This window comes from Gossypium raimondii, chromosome 1, assembly GCF_025698545.1.
Source record: "Gossypium raimondii isolate GPD5lz chromosome 1, ASM2569854v1, whole genome shotgun sequence".
NCBI classification, from domain to species: Eukaryota; Viridiplantae; Streptophyta; class Magnoliopsida; order Malvales; family Malvaceae; genus Gossypium; species Gossypium raimondii.
The window spans coordinates 9400438-9420925 of NC_068565.1; the positions used below are offsets into that span (position 1 = coordinate 9400438).

Here is a 20488-nt window from a genome sequence, read left to right on the forward strand (position 1 = left end):
GATCTGCCAATTAGATATCACTACGATACCCATCACAAAACAAAAGCAATGGATCAGAGATTAGAGAGATTGGAACAATTGCAAAAGGAGATGCAAGATCAAATGTAAGAAAAACTAGCAAAAATGCAGCAAGACATGGAAGAATCCCAAAGAGCTTTATTAAGTCATTTAAAGTAGTTAATAACTGGGGGGCATGATAAGGGGAAGATCTCTGTGGTAAATTCTGGAGATGATCACGAAGACCCTGTTTATCCTCCGGGTTTCGCCCCAACTAATATCCAGGTGCAACAAGGGATACATCCACAAAGGGTACATGTCACCATTAGATCCCAATACCAAGTCGGTGCCCCAGCGTCGATGAACTTTTAAACAGGCTCGGGTTCTAATCCCAGGGATAATCCTACCAATCTCGTAGTTTCTGATCTCGACGACGTAGCAGAAATGAAGAAAGCAAGAGTGGATCTGCGAAAACAACTAGAAGACCGGTGTAAATAGCTAGAGGAGAAGTTTAAAGCAATGGAAAATGCTGATTACCATCGAGGAATGGACGCTAAAGATTTGAGCTTGGTACCCGATTTGGTCCTCCCTCCTAAATTTAAAATGCGGGAGTTTGAGAAGTATAACGGGACAAATTGTCTCAAAGCTCATATCACTATGTTCTGCCGAAGAATGACAGGATACATCAACAATGATCAACTGTTGATTCACTTCTTCCAAGACAGTTTGATCGGGTCAGCGGCTAGATGGTACAACCAATTGAGCCGGGCCAACATGCACTCATGGAAGGATTTGGTGGAGGCCTTTATGAAACAGTACAAACACGTGATGGATATAGCACCCGGTCGAATTATGTTGCAAAACATGGAAAATAAGCCTAGTGAGAGCTTCAGACAGTACGCCCAGAGATGGAGAGAAGTGGCAACGCAAGTTCAACCACCACTTCTAGAGAAAAAGACAACCATGCTTTTTATTAATACTTGAAGGCTCTATTTCTCAATCACATGTTGGGCAGTGCCACTAAAAGTTTTTCAGACATAGTGATGTCTGGAGAAATGATAGAGAACGCCATAAGATGCGGCAATATAGAAGCAGGAGAAAGTACTAAAAGGTCAGCGCCAAGAAAGAAATAGCACGAGATAAACAATGCAAGTATGTTTAACAAGGACTGTTCTAAACTAATCACAGTGGGACAAGCAAGAGCAGTAACCGCTAATCACCAAGGTTCTTCAAAGCAGGAATCCAATCCAAGGCCAAATACAGAGAGACCTCAATTCACACCTATCCCAGTGACGTATAGGGAGCTGTACCAGAACTTATTCGATGCACATGTGGCATCTTCATACTACTTAAAACCCATGCAACCTCCATACCCTAAATGGTACGATGCGAACGCCCAATGCGAGTATCACGCCGGGACTAAGGGGCACTCGATTGAAAACTGCACTGCATTCAAGAATTTATCAATATGGGGATCGTAAAATTTGGCGACCTATCAGGACCAAATGTAGCAGGAAATCTGTTACCCAATCATAATGATAAAGGGGTAAACACGATAATTGAGAATGGAGGAATAAGAGTCAAAGCTAACGTAGCAGAGATAAAGACCCCATTGGATGGGTTTGGAAACGAATGAAAGAAAGAGGTCTTATCAAGTAAGATTCAACGAAGAGGCTTGAAGGAACAAGGAAGTTTTGTGAGTTCCATGCGGAAGAAGGCCACGACATCTAAAAATGCACCGAGTTCAAAACCATGGTGCAAAACTTAATGGATAACAAAGAGTTGGAGTTTTATAAAGAGATCAAAGGACTGAAAGAGGGAGAAGTTTATGCCTCAGAAGAAGGATCTGCGGGGAAAGCCCAAAGGTTTAATCACTCAGTGATGATTATTTCAAAGCCAATGAGCACAGAATCTGGAATACAATTAGCACCAAGGGTCATAATCCAAAAACCTGTATCCTTTCCCTACAAGGATAGCAAAAAGGTTCCTTAGAATTACGATTGCAACGTGACGATCCCAGGAGAAGAGAGCTTGGTAAATGCTTCAGAAGAGGATGTAGGATTCTATACACGAAGTGGAAAATGCTATGATCTGGCAAATGCAAGAGTGGAATTTGCAAAAGGAAAAGCCTCAGCAGTTGAGCAGGGGAAAACAAAAACAGACAGAATTGAATCACATGTTAATCAGCCGGTAACTGAAAATGAGGCTAGAGAATTTCTAAAATTCTTAAAGCATAGCGAGTACAGCGTGGTGGAATAACTACATAAGCAACCGACTTATATCTTGGTACTTGAATTGCTTTTAAGTTTAGAGATATATCGTAATGCATTGATAAAGTACTGAATGAAACTTATGTCGCTAACGATATCTCGGTGATCAAGTTAGACCGTTTGATTAACAATATAAGTGCCGACAATTTCATTTTCTTTAATGATGATGAAATACCGCAGGGGGGAAGAGGAGCCACCGAAGCTCTACATATCACCACTCGTTGCGGGGAATATATGTTGCCAGGTGTACTAATTGATAATGGATGGCCTTGAATGTCTTACCCTTATCCACCTTAAACAGGTTACCGGTGGATAGCTCTCACATGAAATCATGCCAGAATATAGTGAGAGCATTCGATGGTACCGAAAAGAGGGTGATGGGGAGAATAGAAATACCCCTCTTGATTGGCCCGAATACATACGAGGTGGATTTTCTAGTGATGGATATCAAGCCTTCGTATAATTTTTTGTTGGGAAGACCTTGGATTCATTCAGCAGAAGCGGTGCCTTCATCATTGCACCAGAAGTTGAAATTGGTAACAAAAGGCCGATTAATTACGATAAGCGCTGAAGAAGACATCATTGCATTTGTAACCAGTGACGCACCATATTTGGGAACGGATGATAAGGTGATCGAATGTTCCTTTCGATCCTTAGAATTCGTAAATGCGACCTTTGTTGTTGAAGGAAAGAAGATCCTGATGCCCAGCATATCTAGAGCCACGAGGATGAGACTGCAAATGACAGTTGGGAAAGGAGTTGTGCCTGGGAGAGGACTTGGAAGATGCCTTCAAGGAAGGATAGAGGCACCAATGGTGAAAGATAAACAAGACCGCTTTGGTTTAGGATTTAAGCCAAATGCTAGGCAAAGAAGGAAAGAGTTAGAGAAAAGACAAGAGAGGAGGAAGGCGCGTTTCAGTGGAGAAGAAGTTGATTGGGAACCTATGACTTTCCCCCATATATCCAGGACCTTCGTACCAGGGGGAACCATGTATTCTGGACTGAGGACACCAAGAAAGGAGACCACGATGGAAATCTTAGGAAACCTGAACATCAATGCCATATTCGAAGAAGAATCCGAAGAAGAAAGTATATCAGGCATCCGTCCCTATAAACCTGGGAGTGTTCTAAATAATTGGACTGCAGAAGAAATACCTGAAGTTTTTAGAGCTTTTCCAGAGTAATATTCAAAACATACTAATTGTTTTAAGCCAAGACAATGAAAACTTTTTGTGAAATGGGCATATGTTTGAACATTGTGACTTCAATGAAATACATCTTCACAATTTCTTTTTGAGCATATATTCTTTTAAGTTTCTTTCATTCTTTCGTACGAATAGTCATTTTGGATTATTTTATTCCAAACCATTCTTTTATTAATTCATGACCATACTATAAATAAGTATTCTTAAATTCATACATTCCTTGTATATTCTTTGGTACCTATAACAGGTCCCAAGATATCAATGACATGAGCGACTCTACTATGGACTCGAAAAATCCTTTTGAACGGGATATGTGTTTAGGGGAATCTCATGATTTTGAAGATAACATAGATTACAACCTATTTCCAGACTTGTTGAGGATGGTAGAGTAGGAGGAGAAACAAGTCCTACCTCATAAGGAGACGGTGGAGACTGTGATCCTAGAAGAGGGAAAGGTGGTGAAGATAGGAACATGCATAGTTGAAGAAGCAAAACAAGATTTTATTGAGTTGCTTTGAGAGTTCAAAGACGTTTTCGCATGGTCATACCAGGATATGCTTGGCTTAAATATCGATATTGTAGTTCACCGTCTTCCTATAAAGAAGGATTGCAAGCCAGTTCAGCAAAAACTCCGAAGAATGAGGCCTGATGTTGTACTAAAAATAAAAGAGGAAGTTCAAAAGTAATTCGATGCTGGATTCGTACAAGTGGTCAAATACTCTAATAGGTAGCCAACATTGTACCTGTCCCTAAGAAAGATGGGAAAGTACGAATGTGTGTAGATTATAGAGATTTGAATAAAGCTAGCCCGAAAGATAATTTTCCCTTACCTCACATCGACACTCTGGTAGATAACACGGCGGGGCACTCACTACTTTCTTTTATGGATGGTTTCTTGGGATATGAAGAAAACTACATTCATAACCCTATGGGGAACTTTCTGTTATAAAGTGATGTCGTTTGGTTTGAAATATGCGGGAGCTACATACCAGAGGGCCATAGTGACCCTTTTCTACGATATGATGCATGAGGAGATTGAAGTATATGTTGACGACATGATCGCAAAATCCTAGACGGAAAGAGAACATTTGCAAGTCTTAAGAAAGTTGTTCTTAAGATTAAGGAAGTTCCAACTCAAACTTAATCCAACCAAATGTATCTTTGGAGCTAGGTCAAGAAAACTTCTGGGATTTGTAGTCAATGAAAAAGGGATTGAAATTGACCCAGACAAAGTTAAAGTAATTTGAGATTTGCCTCCACCACGTACTCAGAAAGAAGTTCGAGGTTTCTTAGGAAGACTGAATTACATTGCTTGGTTCATTTCGCAATTGACCAATAAATGTGACCCCATATTCCGTCTTCTGAAGAAACACAATCCAGATGTGTGGAATGAAGAATGCCAAGACGTTTTTGACAATATAAAACAGTACTTGTCTAATACTCTAGTGTTGTCGCCACCTAGGCTAGATAAACCATTGATCCTGTATTTAATAGTGTTTGACAACTCCATGGGATGTGTGCTAGGTCAACATGATGAGACGAGAAAGAAGGAGAAGGCGATCTATTACCTTAGTAAGAAATTTACTGACTGTGAAATGAGGTATTCGCCTATTGAAAAATTATGTTGTGCTCTGATCTGGACGACACGAAGATTAAGGCAATACATGCTCAATCATACAACTTGGCTAATTTCAAAGTTAGACCCTTTAAAGTATATGATGGAGTCAACGGCGTTGAACGAAAGGATGGCTAGATGGCAGATCCTACTATTTGAATTTGATATAATCTATGTAAATCAGAAAGCTGTCAAAGGGAGCGCGATAGCTGAATTTTTGGCTAGCAGAGCTTTAGAAGATTACGAACCTCTGAATTTTAATTTCCCGAATGAAGACTTGATGTATGTGGCAACTGCTGAAGAGGATTCCCACGAAAATCATCCTTGGAAGTTAAATTTTGATGGAGCTTCGAATGTTGTAGGCAATGGAATTGGGGCAGTCTTGGTGTCCTCCGATGGAGATCATTATCCTTTTACTAGTAAATTGGAATTCGATTGCACCAATAACATGGCTGAATATGAATCTTGTATCATGGGCATTCGGGTAGCCATAGAGCAAAAAATTAAGTTACTAGAAGTATACAGAGACTCTGCATTAGTAATATACCAGCTTAAAGGGGAATGGGAAACGAGAGACCCAAAGTTAGTCCGCTATCAAAAATTGGTTCTGGAATTGATTGATGAGTTTAACAGTGTCACCTTTTGTTATCTCCTACGGGATGAAAACCAGATGGCTGATGCTTTGGCTACCCTAGCCTCTATGATCAAAGTGAACAAACCAGAAGATATGAAGCCTATTCAGATCAGCATTCATGAGACCCCAGCTTCTTGCTACAGTATTGAAGAAGAGGAAAATGATGACCATCCATGGTACCAAGACATACTACAATATGTAAAGAACTGTGAATACCCCGACCATGTGATAGAAAATGACAAAAGGACACTGAGGGGACTGGCTATTGATTATGTCCTAGATGTGGAGATTTTGTACAAAAGGGGAAAGGATAAAGTATTGTTAAGATGCGTGGATGCTGTGGAGGCTAAGAAAATTTTGGAAGAAGTCTATGAAGGTATCTGTGGAATGCATGCTAATGGTTTTACTATGGCTAAATAGATTATGAGATCCGGGTACTATTGGTCTACCATGGAAGGGGATTGCATTAATTATGCCAAAAAGTGCCATAAATGTCAATTTATGGTGACAAAATGCATGCACCTCCTTCACCGCTTCACGTTATGACTTCTCCATGACCTTTCTCTATGTGGGGAATGGATGTCATCGAGCCAATATCTCCAAAGGCTTCTAATGGGCATCGTTTTATCTTTGTGGTTATTGATTATTCACTAAATGGGTGGAGGCTACTTCTTATGCTAATGTCACGAAGTCAACAATTAGCAAGTTTCTGAAAAAAGAGATCATATGCCGATACGGGATGCTTGAAAGGATCATATCTGGCAATGTGCTGAACTTGAACAACAACTTAATAGCGGAAGTTTGTAGTCAGTTCAAGATCAGACACCATAATTCATCACCGCACCGCCCAAAAATGAATGGTGCCGTGGAAGCAGGTAACAAAAATATCAAGAAAATTGTAGGGAAAATGACTTAAACCTACAGGGACTGGAACGAGAAATTACCTTTTGCTCTTCTGGCATATCGTACCTCTGTTAAGACCTCTACCGGAGCAACACCGTTTTCTTTAGTCTATAGGATAGAGGCAGTGTTACCCATAGAAGTTGAAATCCCTTCTCTCTGGGTAATAGCTGAACTAAAGTTAGATGAAGCCGAATGGATTCAATCTCGATATGATCAACTGAACTTGATAGAAGAAAAGTGACTAAAAGCTATTCGTCACGGTCAGATGTATCAGAAACGAATAATGCGGCTAAGTTCATCCTAGAGAATTTCACGAGGGGGTCTGGTATTGAAAAAGATTCTTCCTCTACAAAAAGATTCTAGAGGAAAATGAATGCCAAATTGGGAAGGTCCTTATGTGGCAAAGAAGGCCTTCTCTGGAGGAGCTTTAATCTTGAGCGAGATGGATGGTAAAAGCCTGCCAAATCCTGTAAACTCAGATTCGGTCAAGAAATACTTCACTTTAAGGAAGAGGACCAAAGTGATAACCCTTAAAGGATACTTTAAGCTTTAAAAAAAAGAGAGAGGCCAAGGTGAAAACTCGTAAAGGGCGCTTTGAAGACTAAAGGGGATTTGAGTTGAAAACTTGAAAAAGGCGGCTCAAATTTTGATGGGACATGAGGTGATCGGAGCAGCTCAAATTTTGATCAAGATCTGGGGCATGTGGTGGTCTCGCTATACCTGAATCAATAAGGAAAGGGTAGGCGACATCTTGGGGCATCGACAAAGTACTGTAGATTTCCTAAACACATATCAAATTCAGAATGGTCTTTAGAAAGCTTATGCAGGGAAGCTCGTACTGCGATATTTGGAGCACCTGTCGTCATCTTATTTATTTTGAATCTTGACAAAATTTACTGTCTTGATTAATGTATTCAATTTCAAGATTTGCTCTCAATAAAATTTCATCTTGTCTATTGTCTTTTTTCATATTATCTTAGCTAAATTTGCTATCTTGATTAACTTATTCATTTCGAGATTTGTTCTTAATAACATTTTGTTTGTCCATTGTGATAATTTTTTTCAAACATTGAAATAACGATTAATGGACTGAATGTTCAAGCAAAAAGAGTTTTACATATTACTCTAGAAATTTCTAAATAATATAGGAATCTGAAACAGAACTGTTGTTTAGAACTCACAAAGTTTAAATGTTGAAATGTCTAAAGAGGAAAGGTCTAAGTCAGGATTATCCTTTCAGATTTTGTTGTCCAAACTTGGATTGAACCAAAACGACAAAATGTCGTGTTTGTGATAAAGCTTCAATGAACAAACAAGCAATGATCACCGAGTGATAAGAAGAGGTTTCTCGAAAGAGAAAATTTTACAATTGTGTATAAACTTTTGGTGTAATACCCTGGGAGTGGTGTAGGTGACCAAGGAGATTCAGATCCTGTATCCCTGAATTGCAATGGGAGAGGATTTGGAAAGAGCCAGATCTTATACTCCTAAATTACGGTAGGAGGAAGATGGTTTTGAATTTTATGTCCCAAAATTACAGCGGGCTCAACCTTAAAAATCACAACGGATTGAACCTTGAAGATTACGGTAGGGGAAATCTGATCAAGTAAGAGATAGGCATCACCAACCAGACAAGATAGCATTTTGACGTGTTGGCAATAAAGCCTTATTGAGCAATGGGCAATAACAACTCAAACATTGAGGGACCATTTTCATTTTGCATTCATGCATACACATTTAACCAGGATATTTTGATCATAATCACTAGGCAAAAATAGGTTCATAAAATAGATTATACAGGTCATGTTCTCCAAAGAACAGATCAATGAAGATAGCAGATCTTGCCTTTCTGAACTGGCAGTGAAGCAGATTGAAGAAACCATAGTTTGCAATTAAAAGATTGAGGCCACAATGGCGAATCTTACTTCCAGGGCGGTGCAGTGGAACAGATTGAAGCTACAACGGTGAATCTTACTTACCTGACATTACAATTAAAAAGATTGAGGCCACAACGGTGAATCTTACTTCCCAGGCGGTGTAGCAGAACAGATTAAAGCTACAACAGTGAATCTTACTTCCCCGACATTGCAATTAAAAAGATTGAGGCCACAACGGTGAATCTTACTTCCCAGGCAGTGCAGCGGAACAGATTGAAGCTACAATAGCGAATCTTACTTCCCCGATATTGCAATTAAAAAGATTGAGGCCATAACGGCGAATCTTACTTTTCAGACGGTGCAGCGGAATAGATTAAAGCTACAACAGCGAATCTTACTTCCCCGACATTGCAATTAAAAAGATTGAGGCAACAACGGTGAATATTACTTCCCAGGCGGTGCAGTGGAACAGATTGAAGCTACAACAGCAAATCTTACTTCCCCGACATTGCAATTAAAAAGATTGAGGCCATAACGGCGAATCTTATTTCCCAGGCGGTGCAGCAGAATAGATTGAAGCTACAACAACGAATCTTGCTTTCCCGACATTGCAATTAAAAAGATTGAGGCCACAACGGCTAATCTTACTTCCCAGGCGGTGCAGCGGAATAGATTAAAGCTACAACAGCGAATCTTACTTCCCCGACATTGCAATTAAAAAGATTGAGGCCACAACGGCGAATCTTACTTCCTAGGCGGTGCAGCAGAACAGATTGAAGCTACAATAGCAAATCTTACTTCCCCGACATTGTAATTAAAAAGATTAAGGCTAAAATGGTGAGTCTTACTTCCCAGGCGGTGCAGCGGAACAGATTGAAGCTACAACAGCGAATCTTACTTCCCCGACATTGCAATTAAAAAGATTGAGGTCACAACGGTGAATCTTACTTCCCAGGCGGTGCAACAGAACAGATTGAAGCTACAATGGTGAATCTTGCTTCCCCGACATTGCAATTAAAAAGATTGAGGCCACAGCGGTGATTCTTACTTCCTAGGCGCTGCAGCGGAGCATATTAAAGCTACGACGTCGAATCTTGCTCCCCCGACATTGTAATTAAAAGATTGAGGCCACAACGGCAAACCTTACCTCCCAGGCAGTGTAGTGGAATAGATTAAAGCTACAACAATGAATCTTACTTCCCCGACATTGCAGTTAATTAGACTGAAGATAGCAGATCTTGCCTTCATGTACTGACGGTGAAGCAGATCAAAGACATTAGCCTTGCCTTCCTGTACTGACAGCGGAGCAGACTGAAGATAGCAGATATTGCCTTCCTGTACTGATGGCGAAGCAGATCGAAGACACCAGCCTTGCCTTCCTGTACTGACAACGGAGCATACTGAAGATAGCAGATCTTGCCTTCCTGTAATGACAGCGAAGCAGATCAAAGACACCATAGTTTACAGCAAAGCATATTAAAGATAGCAAATCTTATCTCCCTAAGCAGTAGTGGAGCAGATCGAAGATGATGAATCTTATATTCCCAAGATAGTGGAGAAGCAGATTTAAGCCATTAGTCCTATCTCCCTAAGTAGTAGCGGAATAGGTTGAACATTGCAGATTCTGTCTCCCTAAGCAGTAGTAGAGCAGATCGAAGATGGTGAATCTTATCTTCCCAAGATAATGGAGAAGCAGATTTAAGCCATTAGTCCTATCTCCCTGAGCAGCAGTGGAGTACGTTGAAGATTGCAAATTCTGTCTCCCTAAGCAGTAGTGGAGCAGATCGAAGATGGTGAATCTTATCTTTCCAAGATAGTGGAGAAGCAGATTTAAGCCATTAGTCCTATCTCCCTGAGCAGCAGTGGAGTAGGTTGAAGATTGCAAATTCTGTCTCCCTAAGCAGTAGTGAAGCAGATCAAAGAGGGTGAATCTTATCTTCTCAAGGTAGTAGGGAAGTAAATTTAAACCACAAACCTCTCCCCCTGAAGTTACAGTAGAGTGGATTGAAGCTACAAGTCGTACCCCTCTAAAGACACAGTGGATTGGAATGAAGCTACTTGAAAAGAAAAGCATCAAAAAGGTGAAGGCTTGACGAGGCCGGGCAAAATTAGTCTTTCTTAGTCTTTGCTCTATTCTCGTTGCATGACAATGAGCAAAGAGGGGCAGCTATACAACCTAATTTTGCCCGGGCCCAAACGGCCCAATACCCAAAGTCCATTACCAAAATACCCAAACTAAACCCACCTAAACAGGCTCAATAGCCTAACCTCAGCCCAAAAACCAAAACAAGAAAAACCCTAGCAGAAAACAGAAGAACCCTAGGCGGCACCTATGGTCTTCTGACCCTCGGTCTTCTGCGCACCTGCTCTGCCAGCAACCACCGCTAACTGCCACTGTCATCTCCATCCACTTACACCGATCCCTGCAAACAAATCAAGGCAGACATGACAAGCATAGGAAATAGATTAAAAAACTCATGTAAATCGGCTATAAAGCCAAGAATAGATCATTGTAAAAGGGGTTCCAATTTTCTTTGACGAATACTGGAAAAATAAAAAAGGAAAAATAGTTTTAAATGTGACGTTTTTTCAATTTTTTTATTTTCTTCTGTTCATTTCTGTTATTTCTTTTTTTTCTTTCCTTCACATATGAAATAAATAGAGTAATATAAGAAAACGTACCTGAGTCGTCGCGGTCGTGGCGTCCCCGGAGTCCTTCGAGTCACTGAGAACGGACGAGGAAGGGGGCCGATCTTCGAGCGGCCTTTGAAACGAGGTTAAAAAACAAGACTTTTCGCCTTTTGACCGCTGCCTACGGCGGTTCCGGCGCCGGTGAGCGGCGACCGGCATGGCGGCGATTGGCCGGACCTTAGGCCGGAGTTTGGGATGAAAGAGGGGAGGGGGAGAGAATTGTAAACTTTTTTTTTTGAAACAACAAGACCAAATATTTTTTTTTTCTAAAAAACTTAGTTTTTATAGGCCCCAAAACGACGTCGTTTTGGGGCAAGCCCCTCAGGCACAAAACGGCATCGTTTTATAGTCGACCCGAGAACCGACCCGACCCGACCCACAAGGAGGATCCGTGTGTTTTTGTTGGAAGGGCTAATTGCAAGTTTAGCCCTTCCATTGTTTTTATGTTTTTATTAATTAAGTTCTTCCTATTTTTTAATTTGGCCCTAAGATTTGTCGCGTTTTCATTTGGGCTCTCGTCTGAACGACGTCGCTTTGGTAAAAGGGAAATTTACTCTTTCGTCCCTTTACGTTACGCGCGTTTTCAGAATGGTCTTTCTCTTTCATTTTATTTGAATTTTGGCCCCGAATCTTTGTCCTAGTTTCAAATTAGTCCCATTTTTTGTTATGTTTTGGTTATTAAACTAATTAACTTTCAATATCTTTATTATTAATATATACATAAGTATATTTTCATAATATATATGTACATATACATATTTTATAACTTAAATATACATACGCATTTATATATATATTTCTTATACTTTGTAATTTACATACATGTCCATATATCTATATATTTTCTATTTTTATGAATTGATATTTCTTATTTATTTTTACTTTTGAAACTCTATAACTTGTATATACGTATACATATATCTTAAAAATATATTCACAAACATATATATGCATTATCATTATTTACTTAATTATTTATATATATACATTTTACTATTTTCAAATTTTGTTATACATATACATAGATTTTATTATTTTATGTTTTCTATTATTATTTTTTTCTATTTTATTTTTTACATACTATTATTATTATTATTATTTTATTTTATTTATTTATTCTCATTATTGTTGTTGTTGTCTTATTTGATGTTTATTTATCTATGTGTTCATTATTATCTTGAAAGGCATTGTAGTCCTATTTGTTTATTCATTTATGGTTTCATGTATGCTATTTATTTGTCCTTTTTATTTTACTTTGTTGCTATTGTTTGCATTATCTATGCTTGCATTATTGCATTCATTAACATTTTATTACGCATATTAATATCCTTTTTAATTTTTTAAGGCAATGTTTTGCGTTTGGAAATTCGAGGAAACGTGCCCTAATGTGCTGGGTTTCAATTTTCTCGTTCGACCAAATAGCCAAATATCCTTTTAAAATTTTAAAATTTTAAAATAAGGCAATGTTTTGCATTTGGAAATTCGAGAAAACGTGCCCTAATGTGCTGGGTTTCGATTTTCTCGTTCGACCAAATAGCCAAATATCCTTTTAAAATTTTAAAATAAGGCAATGTTTTACTTTTGGAAATTCGAGAAAACGTGCCCTAATGTGCTGGGTTTAATTTCTCGTTGGACCGAATGTCTAAATATCCTCTTACATCTTAATCCATGTTATTCAAGTTTTTAAGAATCGTATTTTTTAAAAAAAATTTCTTCAAAGTTTTCAATTTTCGACATTAAGACATTAATTAATCAACTAGGTACTAATTTTGGGCGTTACGAGGGTGCTAACCCTTCCTCGAACGTAACCGACTCCCGAACTCGTTTTTTTGAATTTCGTGGACCAAACTCGCTGTTTTAATAAAATTAAATTGTTAAAAATAACCATTTTTACGAGGTGACCTGATCACACCTCATCAAAAAAAGATTTGTAGCGACTCCCATTTTTTCGTTTAAGTTTTCAAAATCCAAGTCAACCCCGTTTTTCACAAAAAAAAATGGTGTCAACATTGTGTTATCTTGATTTTTAACTAAACCCTTATACCTTTATACCTTCAATATAATTAAAAAAAATATTTTAATTCAAATAGACTCCAGCCAACTCAATTTCCTTTTAACATTGGTGATCATTCAAGCACAGTACTTTTGCTGGTTTCGTATGTTGACAGCAATAAAAGTAGACCAATGATTTTATCTTTACCAATATCAACTTGATCAAATTATGAGATCCTTGTAAACCATAATCACTTGATTGGATTCTGTTATCTAACTCATTCCTTTTTCTTTTTTTCATTGATTTGGATATATACAACCCACAACTAATAGCAAACCTGTGGGGTACGTTTAAAAAAGTCAAAGAAATGCATGGATATGGAGAGAAGACTTTATAAAAAAAAAACCCTAATGACAGAGATGCATGCAACACCAAAATCCATGCAACTTGCGAGAACATGAGTGTAAAGTCCATGCAAATTGGGTTCTGAATCATAAAAGCAATGGCTTTCAAGGTGAAGAACTAAAGAGATCCATTCTTCTTTAAAATAAGGGGTGGGTCATGGATCATGGTTTAGAGTTTTTCTTTCGTCAAAAGTGACAGTTGGATGCATTAAATCTTCCAACACGGCTTTTAGATGAGAAGATGAGCAAAATTTAAGACCTCAACTGTACTCTTCATGGCTTCAATTCTTTTCTTTTTACTATATAAATCCTTCTTCCTGCCCCCAGTTCTCATCAAAGTCATCTTGTTTAAGTGTTACCTAGACTTACCAAAGATGACAGCTTCTTTTTCTTTTAAGGTTCTTCTTGTTTTGTTTCTTGGTGCACTTGTTTGCGCCACTAGTGCTAGGAAGCTTACGGGTGGATTTGAGGAAGAGAAAAACCTCTTCCATCGTCGGCCGAGGTTTGGGGGTGGATTAGGAGGAGGAGGTGGTGGAGGGTTTGGTGGTGGAGGTGGAGGAGGGCTAGGTGGTGGAGCTGGATTTGGGGGGGGCGCTGGTGCTGGTGGTGGCGTTGGTGGAGGTGGTGGGCTTGGAGGAGGTGGTGGTGGAGGGTTCGGAGGAGGTGGTGGCGGTGGAGTAGGTGGTGGTGCTGGCGGTGGGTTTGGAGGTGGAGCTGGAGGTGGAGCTGGAGGTGGCTTCGGTGGAGGAGGTGGGTTTGGCGGTGGAGCTGGTGCAGGTGGTGGGTTTGGCGGTGGAGCCGGTGCAGGTGGTGGGCTTGGAGGAGGATTGCCATGAATAGAAGTCATGCCCATAAATGAATAATGAAATGTAATTTGATAAGTGTGGCTTGAACAGCACGCCTTAATTTTATGTTTTCTGTTATTTGTTCCAATTTGTTAAAGAAGGAAATAAAAGCATAAACCCTATGCTTGCTCTCAAATTTCATCATAGGACTGCCATTAACTTCTCTCCATTTCCTTTTATATTTGATCATCTCAAATATTTTCCATATGTAATGTATACCTTAGTTAAATGCTTGTACGATCTATATTTGACTTCACTTTTGCTGCATGTTATTTCAAGCAACATATTTGAAAATATTATATATATCATTATCTTAAAAACATCAACCATTTTTTTATATATTTACTAAAAATAATTATATACGTAATAGCTAATTGATTTTATATATGGATGAAAAATTTTAGTATTATATATTTTTATATGTGCACTTAAAATTAGAGCAGAGCAAAATTCGATTCGATTCGATTCGATTTGAAAAAATCAAAAAAATATTCAAATTTCGAGTTAATCGAATCAAGTTATTCGAGTTATTCAAATTATTCGAGTCAACTCGAATAATAAATTTCAGATTTTGAGTTTGAGTCGAGTTGAATTTTTACAATTCGAATAATTTGAATAACAGATTAGTATAAATACCGTTTTGGTCCCTGTCAATTTTGAAAATAAGCAAATCGGTCTCTCTCTTAACAAAAATTACAAAAAAATAAAAGTAATCTTCAAATTTTGAAAATAATTTTAAAATTCAAAATATTTATAGAAATTCTAAACTTTATATTTTAAAAAATTACAATTTTTAAAAAATATAAAAATATATAAAATTTAATAAAATAATAATTTTGGAATTTAAATAAGTGATTAATTATTCAAGTTTATCATACTAAAATATCTTATTTTTATTATTTTGCTTTAAAAAAGTTTTCAAATATGTATTGTTTAAAATTTTTGTGTTCTAACATGGAAAGAGTTATATTGTACAAGATTTTAATTTAACATTATTAATTTTTCTAATTTAACTCAAACGGTTTCACTCGATTCAATCGAACGCTCACCCCTAATTTGAGCTATCCGAAAATCCAAATAAAAAAGGTAAAACTACGTCGTTTTGATAAATGTTTACATTTTCTAAAGTTAAAAGTCAAAATTATCAAGTTAAAAGGCAAAACTACGTTGTTGTGATAAATGTTTACCCATTAGTCTTACTTTTCTTCCCGAATCGCCCTACTCTCTCTTTTTCCTATACTCAAAATTAATCTAAAAGCTTGTACTTCATCTACTAGTAAAGTAATCGGTTCATGTAAACGGAACATTGAGTATAAATATTAAGATTCGTTAATTCAACTCAACTCGACTCGAAATTTTTTGGCTCGATTCAACTCGATTTGAAAAAAAATTCAAATTGAGTTTAGTTGCTAAAATAGGATTCGTCAACTCGACTAACTCGAAATTTTTTGACTCGATTTGACTTGACTCGATTGAATACTCACCCCTACTTGAAATGACTAGTTAAAATATTTCACGTATAAAAATAATGATATTTGGATTAAGTTTTAGCTCAATTAGTATGGACATTAATAGTTGCTAATACAGGAGGCCGTGAGTTCGAGTGCGCTGAAGTGCATTATCCTTGTAACACCCCAAAACTGGCCTAGACGTTACGGTCAAATTTTGAGGATTACATCATACGAGAAAACAATAATACTTAACTTTGGTGATTAGCTCATTTTAACATAAAGGAAAATAGAGTTGATTAACGCATTGAAAACACACTTATTTCGAAACACCCAAGAATACTTTGATGGAAATCGCGTTTTTCAATCCCTTTTTCTTAAATTGTTTGAGTGATACAATGTCATAACGATTTAGTCTAGAACTTTGCAGCAAAAAATATTATAGCAATTCGATCTTATAAAACCTTAGTTTATTGTTAATCATGTTGTCTTGATTAAAACACTGTTTAAAAATTAAGATTTTTATGAAACAAATACCAAAATAAAATTTAAAGTCCCAAACGGAACTAAATGTCCAAAAGTCCGAAAAGTCCATAAAAGTCCAAAACATACTAAACAAATAAAGTGGAAACCGAGCTCCAGAGTCACCTGTGTCTTAAGCCGTGTAACAATCGAACTAGAGACACACGACCGTGTCCCAGTCCATGTCCTCACCCATGTAACTTTCTGAGTAGAGTCACACGGCCATGTCACACGCCCGTGTGCCAGGCCGTGTAACTCACTGACTTGCACCCTAAAGAACTCATCAGATGACACATGGCTATGACCCCAGGCCATGTGTCTCACACCGCTGAGTCACACGCCCGTGTCTCAGGCCGTGTGGACCCAAAATGAACCTTAAACAACAAGTTTACCATTTCAAGCTTACTTGGACTCTAAGTAATTCATTTACCAGCCAAAAGACCTATTCAAAGTGACACTAAACAAGCTAAAAACATGCTAAATCAACCATCCTAAGTGTCTAACCAATGTATCCTCATTGATACCACAAGTATATACAATTTTACCACAAAATGAACTATCATTCAAAGTATGTTGAATCACACCATCTAAAATTCAATCAATATGCCAAACATAGACACATCAATCACAACAATCAATTAACACATACCATATAATTGCACTAAACATCTTCCTTAGTTCACATGTCATTTTAAGTTAACTACTTGCATTTAAAAATCATATTTTAATGTTTTACATATCAAAACAATAATAGTGACATATAAGCCTATTATATGCATATAATTTGAAATCAAAATTCCAAAAACTACAAAAAATGGGTGAATAGTGTGACTTGAGTGCCGATCCGATCGTCCAACCTTCAAAATATCTACAAGAACAGAAAATAACACAAGTAAGCTCAATGAAGCTTAGTAAGTTCGACGTACTAAAATGGTAAATCTTACCGAATTAAGTACAATAAGTCAAATAATAATAATACAACCATATGTTTTCCCTGTCATCCACAATCTCAACCGATGAGTTGTAAAATTCAATTCAAATTCAAATTCAAATGCATGACAAAATCATCAAAATCAATAAACAAGTTACCTTACTGAGATTTACAATCTGATGAACGACTTACGGATATGAGTACATCAATATTCCATCCAATGCACACCAGATGCTCATAAGAGCTAATCTACCCGATAACACACCAGTGGCTCCGAAGAGCTAATCCAACCGAAACACACCAGAATAGGGAGTATAACACGAGAGTTTGCAACAAATCTGAACCTCGGTCTACTCAGGAAACAAATATATACAATACTCCACAACAATATCCTCTCCAATCCCCATAACACACCATATCTCGATTGTACTCTATCCCACATTCGATTCGATCCAAGTATTGAATTTCAACAACTTCTCAAATATCTTTACATCATTTATGATAAAATATATCTATTATATCACAGTATACCATCAGACATTTCATATAGATGTTAAATAATAAACTGTACGAACTTACCTGGACTGAATTGTAGTAGTTACAAAAGTTCAGGGACTTACAAAGTTCAGGGACTATTATGCAATTTTTCCTTTTCCACAAGTATTAATTGGGTCTTGATATAAAATGTAAAATTTATCAATTATTAGCTTACATTTTATACCTTTTTTTAAATTTACATAATTACCCATAACTTTTATAATTTTTGCAATTTAGTCCATTAACCCGAGAATCATCAAATTAACCATTTTTCTCAAGTCAACATGATAGCTGCATATACTAGGCCCTTAAATAGTCCCTAATAGACATCAAATTCACTATCAAACCCTAAAATTTTAACATTTTCACAACTTAATCCCTAAATCAAAATCTAACAAAAATCACTTCACAAAATCACCAAATAACACAATCAAAGCTTCAAATACATTGTTATCATAAAAAAACATTCAAGATTCATCAATGACAACTTCTAAAATTTTTAATAGATTTTAAAACGAAAGTACGGGCTAGCTGAACCTAGTTGCAACGATCTCAAAAATATAAAAATTACAATAAACGGGTAAAGAAATCACTCAACTTAATGTGTTGCCGAATTTGAAGCTCCAAAAATGGTGAGTTCTCTTTTATTTTTAGGTGGAACATGAAAAAGATGATAGTAATTTTCTTTTTGTTTTATTAATCTTTAATTAATTTACTAAAATACAAATTTATCCTTAATTATAACCTTATAAATCAACAACCTATTATTTTCCATCAATAACCTTATGGACTAATTATTGCTTAAGTCCCTTTTCATTTAATAATTAAGCTATCAAATCAATAAAATTTAAGATTTACTAAATTTTGTACCTTTTCAATTTAGTCCTTTTCTTTAATTAATTATTTAAACATTGAAATTTCTTAACCAAATTTTAATACGACCCTAATGACTATAAATATTCACTAGATAATATTTACGAGTCAACACGATGGAAATTTATGGTCTTGAAACCACTATTCCGTCACCACTAAAAATCGGGTTGTTACATTTTACTTCTCACCTTTTACCCCTAAATCAAAACTTAAAATTATCCCAAAAAATCCCTAAACCTAAATAGCAATAATTTTATTTATATCTACTATTTATATTATTAAATTAAATTTCACATTTTGTACTATTTATATTATTGAATTGTTTAATCATATTGAGTTTTTATAGATTTTTGTTAAAATTGAATTATTGATGATGTCATAAAATATCCGTGTTAAAATTTTATGTTGGTATCAATTTTACATTTTATCTTTAAGATAACTTTTACTAAAAAAATTACATTTTTAGATTTAATATATTTTTAATTTCAAAATATATAGAGACAAGAATCAGAAGATAATTGATGAAGCAAAGAAGCTAAACTCATATATAAAATATTAATAAATAAATTATGAGGGGATGAAAGTTAATAACAAATTTGATTACAGTGGGCAAATTTGATTATGGTGGGTGACAGTGATTATAAGGATTCAAAATCATTTTTTAATTTAACTCGAACAAATATATTCGATTCGATTCGATCTGAATTCTATCTCACTCGACTCGATTCGAGAAAATTGCAAATCGAGTTAGGATGATAAAATAGGATTCGTCAACTCGATTGACTCAAAATTTTTTCATTCAATTCGATTTGATTCGGTCAAACGCTCAACCCTAGTTACAATCCTCCTATTTATGGGTTGGGTGGGGGCTATGGGTAGTTCTAGGCATTGTGTCAAAAAGAACAAATATGATTAGAACCTATAATGAGATTGTTCAAAAAAATTAATGATATTAGAAATAATCATTTTTATAATATTAGAAATTATCATACCCACAACGTAGATGAAAATATAATAATATTTGAAGTAATTATTTGAAATATTTTACATATAAAATAATGATATTTGAAATATTTTACATATAAAAATAATAATGATATTTGAAATAATTATTTGATTTTATGATATTAGAATATACCATACCCATAATGTAGCGTAATAAAACAAATATTTCACATATAAAATTATATTTACTAAAATAATTATATTTAAAACAATTAATTGATTATACATATTAGAATTTATCATACTCACGATGTAGGTGAAATATAATGATATTTGAAATAATTATTTGATTTTATAGTTATTTGAAAAATAATTTCGTTTCAAAGTTTTTGAAGCTTTTACGTAAGTTTTATCATTCACTCCTTTTTTTTTGGTTTTACTTTGTTTTTATTTTTCCACTTTTAAAAATTATGCGACAATGTTTTACTTTTCTTTAAAATTTTCATTTAAAATTACGTCACATAATATTTAACATGTCATTTGACGGTTAAATTAAGGATTTTAATAATGAAAGGGCTTGATTGATATAAATCGATAGTTTGGAGGTGCAATTAGAACGTTTTGAAGTTTAAGGACCAAGTTAGAATAAGGGCGATAGCTTGAGAAGGTCTAGTGAAATTAACCCTTGAAAAAACTCTAGCCAATAAGATGATGAGTAGAGGTGAATATGGGCCGGACAGATCATATTTGGGCTAGACCTAGACATGATATTAACACGATTTATGTTTGTCCAAGCCT

The 20488-nt window shown here is 36.1% G+C and overlaps 2 protein-coding genes across 2 annotated transcripts; both read left to right on the forward strand.

Annotated features, from left to right (window-relative positions):
* The first annotated feature begins 5190 nt into the window (after positions 1-5190).
* On the forward strand, positions 5191-6141 carry LOC128039832 (uncharacterized). Its single transcript, XM_052628501.1, has one exon. It carries the CDS (start codon positions 5191-5193, stop codon positions 6139-6141), a length of 951 nt encoding a protein of 316 aa, XP_052484461.1.
* Positions 6142-13770: 7629 nt separating this feature from the next.
* On the forward strand, positions 13771-14690 carry LOC105780904 (glycine-rich protein 5). Its single transcript, XM_012605441.2, has one exon. It carries the CDS (start codon positions 13865-13867, stop codon positions 14423-14425), a length of 561 nt encoding a protein of 186 aa, XP_012460895.2. The 5' UTR covers positions 13771-13864; the 3' UTR covers positions 14426-14690.
* The last annotated feature ends 5798 nt before the right edge of the window (positions 14691-20488 follow it).

Excerpts from the sequence above, each read along its gene's own strand:
- LOC105780904 (XM_012605441.2), top strand. The coding sequence starts at position 13,865 with ATGGCTTCAATTCTTTTCTTTTTACTATATAAATCCTTCTTCCTGCCC.
- LOC128039832 (XM_052628501.1), top strand. The coding sequence starts at position 5,191 with ATGGAGTCAACGGCGTTGAACGAAAGGATGGCTAGATGGCAGATCCTA.